This window comes from Salarias fasciatus (assembly GCF_902148845.1).
Source record: "Salarias fasciatus chromosome 7 unlocalized genomic scaffold, fSalaFa1.1 super_scaffold_4, whole genome shotgun sequence".
Lineage (NCBI taxonomy): Eukaryota > Metazoa > Chordata > Actinopteri > Blenniiformes > Blenniidae > Salarias > Salarias fasciatus.
Genome location: NW_021941229.1, coordinates 21,669,106 through 21,683,519, shown reverse-complemented (window position 1 = coordinate 21,683,519; position 14,414 = coordinate 21,669,106). Strand labels below are relative to the sequence as shown.

Here is a 14,414-nt window from a genome sequence, read left to right as displayed (position 1 = left end):
CATGACTATCATCACTGTCATTGTTATCCATGTGTTAAACTTCCATATAAACATTAATTTTCTCCGCTGCATCGCCTCACCTTTTCACCCTTGTTTCCTTTAAGGCCGCGAACACCATCAGCACCCTGTGACAAAAGAAAATAGTCAATACTGGGCAAGAAAGAGACATTTACTCTACAACAACACGGCGCACAAAGCTTTTCTAAAATAACCTTCCAAAGTCATCTGATGGAGCTGACAGCTACATTTCTTCCCCCATTGTGTGCATTTGAATACCTTTAGAAGTGCTTTTTTCTCCCTTTAGTTTAGTTGAGGAGATCCCCACATCTCTTCCTTTTTTATCCCCCCCCCCCCCCCCCCCCCCCCGACTCTTGCTCTCATCTTCCCTGAGAGCTGATTTCCTGTCATGTGACAGCGGGACTGTCAGCTGCGAGTCAAGCCACTTGTGTGATCCTCTTCCTCGCTGCGGAAGCTTGTATGATCGCATCAGTCACACCCTCTTGCTGGGAATTATTTGATGGGGCTCCTTTTGTCTCGGTTTTATCAGCTGCTAATGACACCAAAACAAGAAAAAAGGCTGCACGCCTCGGGCTGTTGTCAGCGCCACCTTCTATTCGATGAGCGGTTCTAAGGTCTGGAGTGATGTCTTCCCCCCCAACGCAGATGCTATTAAACCCGTCGAAACCGTTTCATTACAGCCATGTAATTTATGAAAGCAACATTAATAATCGTTTTCAGAGATGCTGGAGTAAAATAATGGACACTATTAGTCCACAAGAGTTGCTAATTGCAGAACACCAGACAGTGATATGGAAAGTTAATCTGTTAGCAGTTGATAATAAGCTCACCTTCACGCCTCGGGGCCCTGGATAACCAATGGGTCCTTGAGGGCCGGCGGGGCCCTGCAGAGACACATGTTTGATGAGAGTTTGCAGCGAGCCTACACACAGCTACAATGCTAATGTAATCTAAATTAATGCGAAACATTTTATGCAAATGTGGCTGAACTAGGACAACGGGAGTAAAAAGAAAACCTAGAAATCTGTAAATAAATGCAGGCTAGAGAGAGAGAGAGAATAATAGAGATTAAAAAAAAAACCCACCATGTGTCCTTTCTCTCCATTAGGCCCTTCTTTTCCAGGGTGACCCTGTGAATTATTAAGAGTAATATTATTGCATATCATTTCAGGATAATTACCACCATAAATACTACAACACCCCTATAACAGAGGAATTAGGCTGTAAAAATACTGGAGGACGCATCGGGCTGCAAACGGCCTTTAGAGTCGGGTCTCGTTTGGGATTTTTAGCTTAAATGCAAAGTATTATAGAGGCACCAGCAGCTATTACTGAGCTCTAAACGCCTGGACTGCTGGTATGAAATATCACTATATATATATAACACACAAACAGTACACGCATGTGAAGACACACTCACACACAACACAGATGTCACAGAAATACCCATCTAATACACACAATGATGTCCAGTTAAAAAGAGAGAGAGAGAGAGAGAGAGAGAGGCTGGAAGGAAATTGATTGGATTCTCAGGAGACAAAGGATCTTTGTAAATCCCCAGATGGGTTTTTAGTGACATGAGGATGAAGAAGGAAATAGATAAAAGAGAGGACCGAAATGAGGGCCGGAGACGCTGGGAATATTATGGTCGATGGTACGTGCAACAAATGGCCAGACAGAGAAAAAAAAGAAAAAAAAAAAAGAAAGAAAAAGCTTAGTGTGTTAATGGGGGAAAGCCATTTCTGCTCTGAAAAGAGAACCATTAAAAGACGGGTGGGATGAGAAGCGGTGAGGGCTATCCTGGCCCTCGCTATCTCCCCGTCGTTTCGCATTTCACAGCCTCTCTGGTCTCCGTCTCTCTCCGGTGCCACCTGCCGTCTCCTGGAAAACATCTGCCGGGCGTGCAGGTGTCCTGCATGCTGTCTGAAGGAGTGTGTTTGCATACGGCGCTATACGTGTGTGTGTGTGTGGGCGTGTTGATCCACTGATTTACATCTGTGATAAAAGGTTGCATCATGCATATGTTTCATAATGTGTATTTAGCTCGGCGTGTTTTTGCATGTGTTAAGTGGCTAAAGATGTAATGATACAGCGTGTCAGAGACAGAGAGCGAGAGGTTAAAGGAGGTCGCTGCAGGTGTGTTTATGAGGTGTTTTCAATATTAACTCACTGGTGGCCCATCAGCTCCTGGCATTCCTGGCAAGCCTGGTTTTCCAGTTGGTCCCTAGATAGGAAGAAAAAGGCAGAAGTTTCAATAAAAGTAAAGTATAAATCTCGCAGAAAGTCTGTAAAAGTAATAGTTGAGGATCATTAAGCAGGGATAAAAATGTTCAGAATTTTCCTCAGGTAGCATGCAATAGGGGGCATTTTACTTTTAGGGTAGCTACTATATATATTATGATAATTAAACATTAAAGTGTAAAAATAAAGATGATTTTGTGCTTCATTGTTGGGAACGATCTCGAAAACCTTCAAGTGTCTTGATAATCAGATCAAGACTGTAACCAAAAATTTAAAACGTATGAATCTTCTCTAAAACAGGGAGAACTGTGCCATTGACAAACCAGTAAAAAAAAAAAAAAAGAAACGCTAATTGAAATCGTCCAGAGTCTTGCTCTGTGACCCAGAGTGTGACGAAGCTGTCCGGGACGGCTTCATCCGCAGAAGAGAGATGAATGGGTTTCTATGTTAATGCGGCCCGGACTTGGCACCATTTTTCATTTTCATGCAAACAGTGTTGACAACCTGCAAATGTCAACTTTGTGATGATGCCAGAGAAACAACTGATGTGGAATCAAAGATACAGATGATTGCCTCGACAATGGAACTACCAAATAATAATAATGTCAACAATAAAATACAAATTGCAACATGGATGCAGAACAGTATTTCATGTCATCTCTGTTCGTGATCAAATCTAAGCCAATTTCTTTGAAAAGTGAGGTTTTGCAGCACACCTGTGGTCATTTCCTTGTTAAAAGGTGGATTTCCTTTTACTCATTTGATAACACATCATGTAGCGCTACAGCTTTGTAGCATTTCCTTTAGATTAAGGCAAAGCATAATGGATGCAATACCTTCATTTTCCAAAACAGAATGTCCTCAATGTAAGCTGGCAATTGCGATTTAGCTGAAATTGGATTAAAATGCATCCGGATCTAAATCTGCCTGCGCCGTCTCCTCTCTGCAATATCTGCTCCTGTGTTTGGCGTTGCGTTTGCATAACAGTGTGATAAGCATTTGGAACGGGACAAGATGGCAACTTGCCTTCCTGCTCATGCAAATGAATGAGACAATTTACTGCAATTCTATCGGCTGCGGGTCTGGATGGGTCCAGGTTTTACCGGCTGGCAGGCCGTCCCGTCCCGTGACGCTGCAGGAGTTACACGCTGTGTTGTAATGACATTCGGCGATCACGTGATCTCTCACCTTCTCTCCTGGGGGTCCGATGGCTCCTTGGGGCCCCGGAAGTCCCTGTGGAAACAACGCAACGCGCTCAAAACGGGTCATGTGACGGACGAGAGGAGAGGAGCTTAACGCCACACAACATGCTCATCACTCACCTGAGCACCTGGGTTGCCTTGCTGTCCAGGAGGCCCTGGCTCTCCTTGAGGTCCCTGAAAGAAATTAAGCATTTTTTTTTTAGAGATCTCATTATGAATTAAAAGATTGATGACTTTATTTACCCGACGAAAACCCATGTGAAGTGAGGAGTAATTTGCTGCTCCACAAGGTTCATTAAAAGCGAAATGCACCTTTAAACAGGCATCAATTAAAGGACGTCCAACAGTGCATCGGTACATTCCCTTTTTATATTTTTTTCTCTACAAAAGAACATGACGTCTTGCTCCTCTTTAAAGAAAACAACCATAAATACTAAGCATACACTCTCAAAGCTGCTTTTTTAATGAAAGGAACTGCTGAAGCACGAACGCAAAACACCTTCCCTGCCAGATAACTGGCAATCAATTATGTTCCCTCAGTCCACGAGGCTGGGGAGGGTGTTGATCTTCTATCTCCACCTTGTTGGTGAAACTCCCAAAAGAGCAGACGGGCTGCTCCGGTTAGATATTCTCGTTGCGGCAGACTATCAGAAACTGAGCTGAAATGATAAAATTGGCCACGGTGGAGTGCTCCGACGGATCCCGGCACGGGCAGCAGATTCTTCATTAGCGTGACACAGCGAGAGAGGGCCTTTAAAAAAAACATTTGTGGATGTGAAATCCACCTCTGAAGAGGTGCTGCGTCTCGGGGTTCAGCAGCAGTTGTGTATTTGTTTTTTGTTTTTTTTTAAGTGCATTAACAGTTTCACCTAATCTCTTCTGCACTTACGATGTTTCCTTTGGGTCCGGAGGGGCCGTCCATTCCAGTAACACCCTAATTCACAGGACACAAACAGCACAAATAAAAAAAAAAGGCCAATAAATCTGCAAAATAAGGCATTTCAGGTGCATTTTTTGATAAACTATTCAGCTTCATCTGCACTGTGTGACTCCTAGTGTGTGATTTATTAAAGTTTGGGATCTTTAAAACCTGCACAGATCTCAGACTACTGTTGAAAATCAGCAGACCCAATAATTATATTAGGCTTAAAGCTTCACTCTGCATTTGTCTGAAACACTTGAGTTGAAGCCAATAACACAAGCTATGCTTTGTATATTCTGTTTGAGGTGCGATGAGTTTTTGAACCTCCCTGTGGGTGTTGTTCTGCAGCGCCTTTTGTTCTCGCTGCTCGTGAGACGCTATGAAAAATTGATTGTGCTCACTAAACAACACGTTTATGGCAACTGTGTGGATGTGAAACGATAAGAGGAGGGCAGGAGGGGGGACTCACGGGTGGTCCTGGAGGTCCCTGAGGTCCTTTTGGTCCCAGCAAACCGCGTGGTCCCTGTTGGAGGGAAAAAAAAAAGAGGGAAATGAAATGGAGAAAGAGATCACACCTGTGGAAGGAGGAATGGGTGTTTAAACACATTCAGCTGAGTCAAGTTTTAGAATCATGCGACTGTAAATAACCTTGCTTCCTAAATGTCCTTGAAAATTCTCAAAAGAGTAGAATTGTGTCTTTTTTTTCTTCTCTTTTCTTTCCTATCAAACACTGCTTTGAAATTTCGTGCTGAGCCTCAAAGCCAGTTACCTAACTGGAAAACCTGCCTGCAAACCAAAGCAGCGCACCCTTGTGGACAAAATAAATCATAACAGTAGATGTCAAGGACCTTGCGATGATTCCTGCCTTCCCTGCCTCGTTTTCCCTCCTCCGTGGGGGCTATCCTGCCTTCAGAGAGCGGGCGGCTATTATCACAAGCCTGATGCTTTCTTCACCTCCGAACGGCACGAGGAAAGCCGGATCAGCATGCACTCTTCAGCAGCACAGACTTTCTGGATTCATATGTATATGAACAGGGAGCGCAGTCTGCAGATGATCTATGGCACCATCAGACCGTATGATTGTTCGCTAACACAATAACACGGCGGCTGCAGGCCCGGGAGCGCTCCGCTCTATCGGCGCAATCTCCGGGCTCTGTGAGGACCGGATGGTAATACGAGCGATCACTCACTGGTTCACCAGGAAGTCCCCTGGGTCCGATCTCTCCATCATCTCCCTGGGAAAGAGACAGAACAGGTCAGACTGTGGAACAGACAGTGAATGATAATGCAGGGGGGGAGGGGGGGGGGGGGGGGGGGGGGGGGGGGAGATGCGTGAGCGCTGAAGAGATCAGAGATAATCGAGAGACATGGAGAAAAAAGTAAAGGGAGAGGGGATCGGGTTGCATCAGCTGAGGGTAATGATGAAGGAGGGAGAGATTAGAAACAGACAAAGGAAGGAAATTCAGGGAGAAAGGAGGTAAAGAAAAGTAACTGGAGGTAACGTTCAAACGGTGGCAAAACAGGTGAGTTCGGCGAGAGGAAAATGTTCAATTCGACTGCAAAACAACTACAGCAAAAAGCAGAGATGCAGGGGATGTATTCCTCACAGGCTCGTAGGGAAAAACAAAGAGGCAGGTGTGAAAGCAAATATTTCTTTATTACCCTCTCTCCATCCTCTCCTGGAGCACCAGGAGGTCCGGAGGGACCCGGCTCGCCCTGTGAAAACAAACATTTGCATGTTTAACGGTTGTTTTCGTGGAGATTGATGCACATTCTGCAACCCGGCGCAGGAGAAGGACTCACTCTGTGTCCTTTTTCACCGGGAAGTCCGGCCAGACCGTCGAAGCCTCGGTCTCCCTGAAGAGCAAAAACAGAAAGCGCTAAGATTCAAATATATTCAAAGGATTAGGAAATATGGTGCATTCGAGTGCAGTGGGACGCGGGATACCTTTGGTCCGGTCTGTCCTGGCATGCCTCTGGCTCCATCCGCCCCTGAGCGGCCCTGTGGAAACAACACATTAATGTGACGACGCTTACTGAGCAGTCACTACATCACACACACGCACACACACACACACACACACGCTCTGAAATGTATATGAACTGCTTCAGTGTTTGATGCTGACAACTCGTTTGACAACCTACCCTCCTGCCAGGCTTTCCAGGGGGTCCGGATCCTCCCATAGGCCCACGTGGTCCCTGAAACAGACACACTTGTGCTCAATATGAAGCCTTTTTCATTGTCATTTTTCTTCATTTCATGTGTCTAAAACCTGAAATTACTGTGAAAAATCATTTCAGTACCTGAGGTCCCGACTCTCCCGATTCTCCCTTCAGACCTGCGATACCAGGAGGACCCTGGGAGGGAAGACAGTGGGTTAAAAAAAAAATGCTACAAAGCTTTTCTCTGTGACTGTTTTCATCATGGCTACTGTAAACTACACTAGCAGCTGTATTCTATTGTTTAGAAAGAATTTCTATTGATTTTTTTTTCACTCTGCTTTTTCTGATACGTACCAGAGGTCCGGGTCTGCCGGTCAAACCCATTGGTCCTGTAGGTCCACGCATGGCGAGCTGAACACAGAAAACACAACGACAGGATGAAGCTAGACATGTAGAAATGGGAAAACAATTAAGATATTTTTGTCTACATCCCATTCTGTTTGTATATGCTGTGTTTGAACGATGTCTGAACGATGTACATAACATGTTCCCTGTAACAATATGAATAAATTCAACGAGACAGCTGTATGTTGTTGACGTTGAAAAGGGAAAATGTTGACCAAATCTGCACCTTTTTTCTGCAGAACAAGCATTGACATTGGTGAAAACTACATAATACTGGTTTGAACGGTTACCCTGGCCTGCTGCATGATGGCTTGCATCTGAGCCTCCTGCGCCGACACAGCAGGTCCCTTCTGTCCAGAGTCTCCTCCAGCACTCATTCTGAACTGCAGCGGGAACGAAAAAGACGATTCAGTTTAGCTAAGACGAAACCAGCGAAGAAAAATCATCCACACTTCATTAAGAAAATATTCAAACGTTGGAACTGTGCAACAAATGCTGATGCTAATGAACTTAGCATCGGTTCCCAGCTGTCACACCAGCTCTGTCAGTGCCTGTCTGGGGATAAATGAGGTTCAAATTCTACTGCCATCTGGTGGCGATAGGGCGGCATTACAGGGAAAGAGAACACAAAGCTTGTGAGCTGCAGCGGGAGCCTGGACGGCGGTGGTGTTGTGAGCCAGACGTCTTGGGTCGGATTACACGGCGCTGCGGTCGGCCGACAGATACGCATCAGCACCGCAGTGAAATACGGCGCAGGAGCCATTGTTACTAAGACGCAAGAAATACAAACAGTCGATTGAAAACATGAGGGCTGAGTCACATCTACTGCAACTCGACCACAACAAACAGTTTTCTCCACGGCACCGGGGTTTCACAACTGTTGTGCGTATCTGGCGTTTGTATTGATTTAGGCTCTCTGCTGAGTTTGATTAGCCTTTATATTTTGGTTGTGATCACATCTTTTTTTCTGAAAAGGAAAAAGATTCAGCACTTTCAGTGGGAAGATCTCACCACCAAAACCTGTCCTGCTGTTTCAAAAGTTTCTGTAGAAGAAGCCCAAAAAAGCATCCGAATGGGGCGAGGGTGCAAAAAAAGAAAAACAATGTGTGTTTCTGATTAGACGTGTAGATTTTAGCTCCTGCCTTCAGCAGTGAGTTGACTCACTGTCCAGACGGAGTCAGCCTCACGGCTCGGCCAGACAGCTCCGCGAAACCCCTGAAAGCCGCAAGTTCACATCTGCACAACTAATCAGCTCCTTCAGACATCTCCCCAATATGAGGAGAAGAAAGCAGAGAAGGTAGGCACGGCGCAACGCCATCTGGACGTCTGCTGCTGCTGCGACTGAATCATTGGACGCAGCTGAAGCTACAGTAGGAGCCGACTGCGCCGCTTCCTGTCGACAGCCAGACGACTTCCTGGGCAGACACTCGAGAGCCTGAATTTTGGCAAAAGAATGTGGGATAGGTTGCGAAGAAGTAGGTGGAGGAGAGCTAAGCGCGAGCACAACAGGTGGCGGTCATCTGTCTCGGGCGGCAGGCCGCACGGGGCTGCTGGAGCACGGAGTTAAATCGTCAAATACTCCAAAGACATAAGTCTCTCAAGCATGCCCTTCATCGGAAATCCCCCTCATTCCAGCACGCGGTGTAAAGCACATGTAAGAGTTCCTGATAAAACAGCGAAACATACATCATACTTGGCATTGACCGCTCTCTTTGAGGAGACATGGAAAACGCTTCGGCACGAAACGCAGGGGGAAGAAAAGCATGTTTTACGATGTTGTTTCCTCCTTAGCAACTGTTATTTACTTACAGGCAGCATCAGGACAGTACCAGGGGGTCCTGGCAGACCATCTGCACCAGGAAGCCCAGGACGACCCGGAAGACCCTTAAAATGGAAAATAAAACACACATACGTGATTACACAAACTGCAACTGCAACTGGAACTGAGTTGGTTTGGTATTCAGTAAAGAAAACCGCCTCCTCACCCTCTCGCCAGGATCTCCAGAACTGCCTGGTGGTCCAGAAGCGCCTGGGGGTCCTGGCAGGCCCTATTCGAAACAGAGGACCTCATTTGACTTGTATGCATATGTGAGCCCATGTAAAGTTGTCCGACGCAGAAGAAAGGAATGCGTGCAGCCTTATGGGCCAGCTGGCCGCGCTGTAAATCCTTTTGTGAGGGGCTTATTTGTCTATACTGTAGCCGAGGCATCGAGCGGACGGCCACTGAGGGAATACATCTGCAGGATGTCAAGTCGCCCTAAATAAACGATTAAATCCAACCACATCTGAGTGCATATCACTTCCACCAAGCTGTTTCTGGAGTATTCTTCTACAGTTTACACACAGACTTGGTACAGAATTCCAGAGGAGACATGCGAAGAGGGAGAAACAAAGAGGAAGTTAAGTTGGTGTCAGTGAGCCTTTCACCAGAAAAAGGGACTTACTGTTGGCCCTTCAGGCCCGGGCGGACCCTCCACTAGCATTCCCTGAAACACACAGACACAGAAATCATCAGTCAATACTGTTTTTATCGTGTTGTGATTGTCATGTACACATGTCTGTTTATAACGGTCTTAAACGCAATCAGGAGCTTCCACAAGCCTATTAACACACGGCTCTGGTTCACTAGGAACACATGAAAACGTGTCTCAACACACCTATCTATTAGGTTTCTGTTTTCTTGCTAGCTTAACGTGCATTCCTGCCTGTCATTTCAGGCGCGTTTTGCGATTAATCCTCGGCACAGGAAGTCAAATGACACCGCACAAAGACAGAGACGCCCTGAAGTGCTTCTCTACCTGCACACGCTCCGAAGAGTACTCATCAGGGATGATTAATTTATTTCACCCAAGCAAATGAGCTATTTGATTATGCATGTTGAATGAAATGAGAGTATCTGTGTGAGTATGCTTTGATATTTCAAATTATGCTTATTCGGGTTTATTTTTTAATGTAATGCATGAAAAAGCTGCCAGCACTTCAGCACAGACTCCCATAACTGAGATATGCAGTGTTGTAGCTCTGCAGCGACACACACACACACACACAAAAAAACCCCTACTGTCTTCGTTTGTGCTTGAAGTAACAATCTGGTTTCCGTAGTTTCATGCGAACAAAAACTTAACCGTCGTTCGAAGATCAGACCTCAAAGCTGCGCCTTTTAGAGCATTTTCATCGTAACGTCAATGCAAAGATCTCTGCCAGGGAACACGAGCCAAGTTCCTGCAGGAAGGGCACGGCTATGCGGCGTTCGGTGCCGTCAGATCTCCGAATGTTTAGAAGAGACGAAACAGTGCACTTGAACATGCTCACACACAAAATGGGTCATCGAGGAAATAGAATCAAAAACACGCACTCCTATTCTGCTCTCGTGTATAAACAGCGAGGCTCTCAATCACGGGCGCGTGTATACTCAGCACAGCTCGGCGACGTTTGTTTGACGAGGAACAGCTGCACTTGTATCAAAGATATGAGCCTTTTCCTGATGTACTTCACGAATAGATAAAACAGGTCCTCCACAATGTCACAGCATCACTTCCATCTACAAGTATCTGAATGAAAGCTGGTTGTATTCCACCTGTGTGTAATTGGATCATTTTTTTTGGGAAGAGAAGCAGGAAATGTATGTCTGACTCTCCTGTGTTTCTTCCCACCCTCCACTTCCCCTTGTGTTTACACACTTCCCACTCTGTGTTTAGAGGTTATTGACAGTCCCTGCATGGCTGTTCTCCAAATGTTTATGCCGCAGTTCCACCGAACATCCAGCAGAAAGGTCTGGCGGGCCCTGATGAGTGTGTTTGGATCGAGGATTCTCGATCAGAAGTGAAGAATGGGCAGTGTTTGGATGTGGATCACATGTACGTACGCGTGAACGCCCCTCTGCATACATGCTTCCTAAATCTGCTGCTTGGGGTATGTTGTCCAAATAGTGATACTCACAGGCTCAATAACAGCAGGCTCTCCCTTCTGTCCTTTCTCGCCACGGGCTCCATCGACCTACACAACAAGGACAGACACAAACAAGCAAGATCACCCTCTTTGCTCTCATCACGCCGTCAGCCTCGTCTTCATTACTGTTTGTGGAAGTGCGTCCTGATTTTTCACCTGTCCGTAGTACTCGTCGGTCTCAGCAGGCAGCACTTTGCCCTCCTTGTCAGGGTAATCCACATCGTCATAGTCGCCATAGGAATCCAGATCACCGTAAGTGATGTCTTCCTCCTTGAACCCATCCAGATCTGTGTAGTCACCCTCGACGTCCACGCCCAGTCCGGTTCCGGTAGCGATGGAGCCCCCGGCGCCGGTACCGGCGCTGGCTGACCCGCCGCTGGAGGTGGAAGATCCTCCAACCGATACCGAGCCGCCTCCTACGGACACAGATCCGCCTCCTCCAGAAGCTCCGCCCCCGATGGTGATGGTAGAACTGCTGCTGCTTCCGCCGCCGCCAATGTGTACGGTACTGCTGCTGCTGCCGCCGCCGCCGCCGCCACCGATGACCACGGTGCTGCTGCTGCCGCCGCCGCCGCCACCAGTGGTGTAATGGCTGTCCACGCCATAGTCATACCCATCACCGTAGTCATCGTAGGAACTTCCTCCCTATAAATACACAGACGTGCTTCATAAGATACAAAAATCTTGAAAACAGCGTCGGTTTCAATACGAAACTACATGATGCATGAATCAAACCATAATAACCACCATGATGTTTGCATTCTTCTTCTTCTTCAGCTACTAAACAAGCAATGTTGAAAAATAATAATTAGAACCTACATTTTTGGGGTTTTCTGTTGCATATTAATGCGGCAGGGGATGATTATATCCACATCCAACTCATGATTTGTTTATTGTGGTAAATACCCCGCAAATAGAGAAATTTTTACAATCACTGAAGTCCAAAGTGATCAAACTGCTCCACATGATAATAAAGATTAAGATATGACACATGATAAGAAGAAGATCAGAACAATATACAGTTGTGTAATTCAAACAAAAATGATTCATAGTAAGAATCAGGTTGATTTTGGTCATGAGCAGTTTTCACACAGGACTGTTTGCTTTGATTTCCCCAGTGAAAGCAGTGAAACACAAAAAAGACACCAAAGGATTCTTTGCACTTATCATCACAGGTTTCACAAAAAAAAAAAAAAAAAAAAAAAAAAAAAACTTCCTTTGGACGACAGAGTCAACTTACTGTTTTATTGCTGGTGATCGTTATCGAAGTTCCTCCGCCGCCTCCGCTGCTGATCACCTTCCTCTCGACCACAGTTCCCGTTCCGAGGTCGACCTTCCCTCCTGCTCCCAGGTTGAGATCGCCGCCGGTGCCGATGCTGGTGATGGTCACCCGCCTGGTGGTGTCGCCATCGGGCGCGGGGGTGGATTCGTCGTAGTAGGTCTCGTAGTTACCGTAGTTGTCGTAGCCGTCGTAAGTGCCGGTTTCCTCTCCGTAGGCGTCCCCTCCTCCGGCGGCGGTGCCAGAGGAGCCGGAGGAAGACGATGAAGACGAAGACGAGGAGGAAGAAGAAGAAGAGGCAGAACCGGAGGAGACGGAGGTTGAGGTCACGACTTTGCTGCCGGTGCCGCCCAAAACGCCACTCAGACTTTCCTGCACTCGGGTCACCACATCGCCGTCGCTGTCTGTCACCTGCGACACGACACGAGGTTTACATCTCACACGGCCGCATTTCAAAATAATACCTTTGACATTTGCAATAAACACTGACGGATGGACTACCTCGACTTCTTTTGTGGTCGTCTCAGCATCAGAAGTTGATTTGAAAGGCTTGCCATCCATGTCCTCATAGTAGGGGTATTCATAATAATAGTTCTCTGTGTCCTGAAAGCGAAGCCGTGACAGTGAGTGATCACATCTGTGACTGTGAGATGAATTACAGCTATTTTTAAACACGGTCCGCTGCTCTGTTGCTCCCGGCTGGCTGACGTATGCCTGACAGGTTACTCATTGATCAGAAGCACACAGGAATGCCTTCCACTTCATGCTGGATCCCCCTGTTGCAACTTGCAATGACCAAATGACAAATTACTTTTCTTAATGAGTTTGTCAAGCGTCCTTAAGGGGGGGGGGGAAGAAACAAGTATGTAAAACGCCAGGCTCAGGCAAAGCAAGGTCAAGGGGAAGAACTCCCCTGTACTCTTTTTTTTGTGCTTTTTAATGAGTTTGCACACAGTATATTGGTATTCAGGGCAGAATACAGTACCATAGAGGGGAGCAGGCTTAGGCAGGCACCACATCATTCCTGAACATTATTAACTAGCTGCGCAGCCCGATAACCCCGTTCTTCACAGTCAGCACTTTGCTCTGGCACATTGCACTTCTCTTGCATAAGCGAACCGGCCCTTTGCAGCAAAGGATGCAAGATCTTATTCAAGCATTAGGGATAATTACTGATTAAAGGAAATTAGCTTTAACACTAATTGTCTCTCTTTCCGTGTCTTACAATGGCATCATCTCTTGAACGTGGCGGGCGTTTGTTTGGGAAGCTGAGCTCTGAGCTTTGATTTATAAATCAATTATTACACCATTAAAGAAATACCAATGAAAATAAAAATGTGGAGGCACTTACATATTCATCGGTGTTGGGGTCCTGGTTCTGCGGCTGATCGGGCATTGGCACTTCACAATCGGGGCTGTAGTGCTCACAGTAGTCATAGGCAGCTCGATGGTCTGCTACAATCATTAGCTGCTGGATGTCTCCCTGAAAGCCACGAGAAGGAAAAAAGAAAAAGGCAAAGAGACTTAATGGACACAGCTAAAGGACTTGCATGTAAATAAACAAGCAAACGGAAGAAGCAACGGTGTGGCTCGGCTCTGACCTGCAGGGGGGGAAAAAAAAAAGAAGAAAGTATCTACATATGTGAGACTGCTGCTGCAGAACAGGCTGTTTTAAAACTAGGTCAAGCCACGGGAATCAAAGGGTGACTAAATGATGAGGAACTTTGTCAGTGGTCCAATAGGGGCCGTTTTGCATCGGAGTCAAGCACCGAAACGCTTCCAGCAAACAGCTAGAAGTTACAAAAAAAAAAAAAAAAAAAAAAACGCAGGACAACTGACTTCATTTAGCTGGCGATGACAACACAAACACACACATAACCGGGGACTGACAAACACACACACTGGGAGAGTCTTGAACAAGATGAATTATTTCAAACGGAGCGTGCCAGCCCAGCCCTGAGCGGATTGTGTAAGACAAATGGATCGGCTCTGCCCGCGCCACATGACTTACAGGAGCAAACCTGCAGATACAGATAGCTGACCTGCACGGCCTGATTTAAAGAGGCGTATGTATGTATATGCCGATCCGAGGCGTGGGGGCGGAACGGCGGAGAGATCTCTCAGTGAGAGAGAAACTCACAACAGAGACGGAGCTGTGGAGATTGATAGAAAAAGAGCAAGTGAGAACAAGAGAGAAAAAAGGGCTCAGAAGGATCCCCAGGCTACATAGGGAGCC

The 14,414-nt window shown here is 46.4% G+C and overlaps 1 protein-coding gene across 2 annotated transcripts in view; it reads right to left on the bottom strand.

Annotated features, from left to right (window-relative positions):
• col5a1 (procollagen, type V, alpha 1) overlaps nucleotides 1-14,414 on the bottom strand; it is a 73,954-nt gene that overhangs the window by 26,122 nt on the left and 33,418 nt on the right. For both annotated transcript variants that reach the window (XM_030084604.1, XM_030084605.1), the window contains exons 5-28: nucleotides 13,530-13,661; nucleotides 12,680-12,781; nucleotides 12,140-12,589; nucleotides 11,056-11,544; nucleotides 10,891-10,947; nucleotides 9,396-9,437; nucleotides 8,937-8,999; nucleotides 8,761-8,835; nucleotides 7,242-7,334; nucleotides 6,901-6,957; nucleotides 6,688-6,741; nucleotides 6,529-6,582; nucleotides 6,332-6,385; nucleotides 6,187-6,240; nucleotides 6,046-6,099; nucleotides 5,574-5,618; nucleotides 4,853-4,906; nucleotides 4,351-4,395; nucleotides 3,582-3,635; nucleotides 3,448-3,492; nucleotides 2,189-2,242; nucleotides 1,104-1,148; nucleotides 849-902; nucleotides 81-125 (exon numbers count right to left, since the gene is read on the bottom strand). In XM_030084604.1, coding sequence (XP_029940464.1) covers nucleotides 81-125; nucleotides 849-902; nucleotides 1,104-1,148; nucleotides 2,189-2,242; nucleotides 3,448-3,492; nucleotides 3,582-3,635; nucleotides 4,351-4,395; nucleotides 4,853-4,906; nucleotides 5,574-5,618; nucleotides 6,046-6,099; nucleotides 6,187-6,240; nucleotides 6,332-6,385; nucleotides 6,529-6,582; nucleotides 6,688-6,741; nucleotides 6,901-6,957; nucleotides 7,242-7,334; nucleotides 8,761-8,835; nucleotides 8,937-8,999; nucleotides 9,396-9,437; nucleotides 10,891-10,947; nucleotides 11,056-11,544; nucleotides 12,140-12,589; nucleotides 12,680-12,781; nucleotides 13,530-13,661 — 2,271 coding nt within the window. The remainder of the gene's footprint in view (nucleotides 1-80; nucleotides 126-848; nucleotides 903-1,103; nucleotides 1,149-2,188; nucleotides 2,243-3,447; nucleotides 3,493-3,581; nucleotides 3,636-4,350; nucleotides 4,396-4,852; nucleotides 4,907-5,573; nucleotides 5,619-6,045; nucleotides 6,100-6,186; nucleotides 6,241-6,331; nucleotides 6,386-6,528; nucleotides 6,583-6,687; nucleotides 6,742-6,900; nucleotides 6,958-7,241; nucleotides 7,335-8,760; nucleotides 8,836-8,936; nucleotides 9,000-9,395; nucleotides 9,438-10,890; nucleotides 10,948-11,055; nucleotides 11,545-12,139; nucleotides 12,590-12,679; nucleotides 12,782-13,529; nucleotides 13,662-14,414) is intronic.